This window comes from Arachis duranensis, chromosome 5 (assembly GCF_000817695.3).
Source record: "Arachis duranensis cultivar V14167 chromosome 5, aradu.V14167.gnm2.J7QH, whole genome shotgun sequence".
Lineage (NCBI taxonomy): Eukaryota > Viridiplantae > Streptophyta > Magnoliopsida > Fabales > Fabaceae > Arachis > Arachis duranensis.
The window spans coordinates 102,022,757-102,025,846 of NC_029776.3; the positions used below are offsets into that span (position 1 = coordinate 102,022,757).

General features: G+C 32.5%; 1 protein-coding gene across 2 annotated transcripts in view; it reads right to left on the reverse strand.

Moving 5' to 3' along the window:
* LOC107491284 (SUPPRESSOR OF GAMMA RESPONSE 1) overlaps positions 1-2,794 on the reverse strand; it is a 4,495-nt gene extending 1,701 nt beyond the window's left edge. The window contains exons 1-5 of one of the 2 annotated variants that reach the window (XM_052261381.1): positions 2,660-2,794; positions 1,586-1,727; positions 1,275-1,334; positions 715-901; positions 161-633 (exon numbers count right to left, since the gene is read on the reverse strand). In XM_052261381.1, the coding sequence (XP_052117341.1) occupies positions 161-633; positions 715-901; positions 1,275-1,334; positions 1,586-1,727; positions 2,660-2,667 (870 nt within the window). In that variant the 5' untranslated portion in view covers positions 2,668-2,794. The remainder of the gene's footprint in view (positions 1-160; positions 634-714; positions 902-1,274; positions 1,335-1,585; positions 1,728-2,659) is intronic. The other variant, XM_016112112.3, reaches the window with a different exon arrangement.
* Between the last annotated feature and the right edge of the window lie 296 nt (positions 2,795-3,090).

Here is a 3,090-nt window from a genome sequence, read left to right on the forward strand (position 1 = left end):
ATTTCTTTTCCAAAAATATATTATAAAGTTGCATCCATTTTCTGACAGATCTCGCTCCAATAACAAAAGAAAAAACACGCAATATGAAAATGATCACAGCAAAATGATAACAGAAAACAGATTCTGATATTCAATAGCAGGAAAACATTGAAGGTTTTACCTCAGTAAAAGCAAGTGCTTCTTGCCCTAGGTCTAGATCCAGGCCTAGATCTGAATCTTGCCTTTCATTACGAGGAGGTTCAGGAGTCGTGGATTTGGGAGTGACTGGATCTACTTTCGCAACTGTTGCATTTTTACTTTCTGCGGCTTCAGGTATATCCTGGTCATCTTTATAAAACACTTTAGAAATAACATATGCTCCTTCCTTTTCATCTTCTTCTGTCCCAAGGTGATATTGGTGCATAACCCAATTAGTTTTCACCGACTTTCCTCCTCTCACCGCATTTGTATACAAAACCATGATTTTTTTGCAACCCTTTGGAACCCCGTTCAGGGTGATCAGTTTAGTCCTTCCAGTCTTGTGCCAACGAACGTCATCCTGACCATGTACTTTTCGACGCTTTCGCGTGCCGGTATTATAAGCCTTTATTGCTCTGTGGAAGAAATGTGAGGCCCTTCCGTCTTGCTTGACACCTAAATTTTAATCGCAACATATCATATTGATTGAAAATCAAACAAGAATTCAACTATGAATAAAACTTATGTGCTACAAACCAGGTAAATGTTGAGGATGAGTATAACAAATCCCATCATCCACTTCAAGGGTAGTAATAAACTCATCAATGAAAGGATGAGGTTTTAAATTTCCTACACCAGCCTTTACAAGCAAGTGCCAGATTATCTCTTGATCTGACGGATCAAATTTAACCCCTTTTGGTAAGCCAGGCCACTCTTGAGTTACCTAACAACAGGAAGTTTATATTAAATCATCTATAACTATTTAAGTGCCATTATTTGTGAAATAGAAAGGATGAAGTTTGAACTATCAAACCAATATCTTTTAACTTTATTGGTAATAAACTTTCTAAACATATTTCTGAAGAATGGCATATAACTTTATCATGAAGAAGAAAATAAAATACTAGAAGTACCAAAGTGGTGATTAAAACATGTTCCAACTTTTGTCCCAAAAGCATGGTGGATTAAGCCAATTTAACAGGTTCAACTCATATTGGCATATGCAAAATTTAGGGAAGCAATGGAATTCCATTAATTTTGACCTTGATGTGAAGGCATTACCCTTAATGCAGTTGATAAGTTATCTTCACACTTACATGAATATCAAGCAATACCGGTCCTTTGAACCAACGCTTAAACTGGTAATATGCAATTTTCTACAAAAGAAATTATACTTCCAAGCAGATCATGTTTAGTTTGAAGTTGAAACCATTAATTCCCATGTAACAAAGACCACTCAATAGATCACAAACTAGCATACAAAATGATGTTACTTAAATACATGAAAATATAAAATTTATATTTCTGAAAGGCCAAAATATAAAAATAGAAAGAAAAAAAAACAATTATCATGAAATCTAATCAGAATTAAGTTTAAAAAGAGAAAGGGGGGGGGTGTCAGACATACATCACTATTGTCAATAGGATGATGACAATTCGGGCAAATCCTGGTAGGATTGGTTTTCCAAATAACTTCGTTAGGATCACAAGCTCCTGATGCACTCTTGATTTTGGTTGCAATTCTGCTTTTGTCCACCAACCATGATGCTCTGCATAAAAATATAAGAGCCACAAAGTTATAGAAGTCCATGACCATGTATACATTCTAACACCCCGAAGAAAAACGAAACAATAAATCAAAATGATCAAGAGTCCTCTATGGCAAAAGAATAGCAAAATAGATAAAATAATGAGTCATAAAAGTCCCAATCACCAGACTCCTCTTATTTTTCTACAAAGTTGGCTTGGTAACATAGAGAAAGAAACAATGCAATCTATGATCACCTCACCACCAAAAAAGGAACTGATACTTATCAAGAAATGCATATGTTCATTGTACCAATTTTAAGCAACCTAATAAATTTCACTATTTCAGAACTTGGAACAAAAATACAAACACAAAGCTCACACACACACATACACAAAATTGCCACTCATTACGTTATTAAGTGAACTCAAAAGTCAAAACTGACAAAGATAATAAAGCAAGAAAAACAATGTGAAACTAAAAAATTGTAAGAACTAATTCTTATGGCACACACTACCATAAATGCATATTATCAAATGGGTAAAAATAATACAAGAAATAGAAACCCCAACTTTCAGTAGCTTTCAGGATCATCCATTTATCTTTCGATCATAGAACAGTCAACAACGTGGAAACGAACTCCAAGTAAAAAATTTTATCCCAAAAAAAAAATAGAAAAAAGGAAGTCATTTTTCCCATAAAACTAACTAATCCCATTAAATCCGTTCACTTTTCTTTCAATCAATAAACAGAAAATCGCCAAGACGACCAACACAACTAAGAAATCTCACCAAAACGCAAAAAGGGTATAACTTTCCACATGAACAAGTTAACCCCACTTCTAATATAGAATGAAAGTGGAAAAATAATCTCTCTCAGTTCACATAGTATTGCTACGAAACGATGTGCGGATAAAAAAATGGATTTTGATGATCAAGCATAGTAGGTACATACCCTGCCATCGAACGAAGAGAGGTTTTTGATGATTCAAACCAATGTCACAAATTCAAAAGCAGGTCTGTCTCTTTCTGTCTGAGAAACATCCAAAATTTTCAAATGATACAAATAAAAAGAAGCCCAAAATTGTGTGTGTGTCGGATGCGCTATTTTTTTTAATTTTTTTATTTATAATCTGAAAAAATTAAAACAGAAAATAAACAACATTATTTTTATTTTTTAAATGTAAATAAATTTTATTTTCTAGAAAAATAAAAAGCTATGAAATGACATGAAAATTATATAATTATAACAAACATTTCTATATTATTATATATAGTTTTATTTTTATAATTTTTTTTACATGAAATTGAGAGTTAATCTTTAAAATGGTTCTTAAAATTTAACATCCGATTCAATTTAATTTTTTAATTTTTAATTGGTTCAAA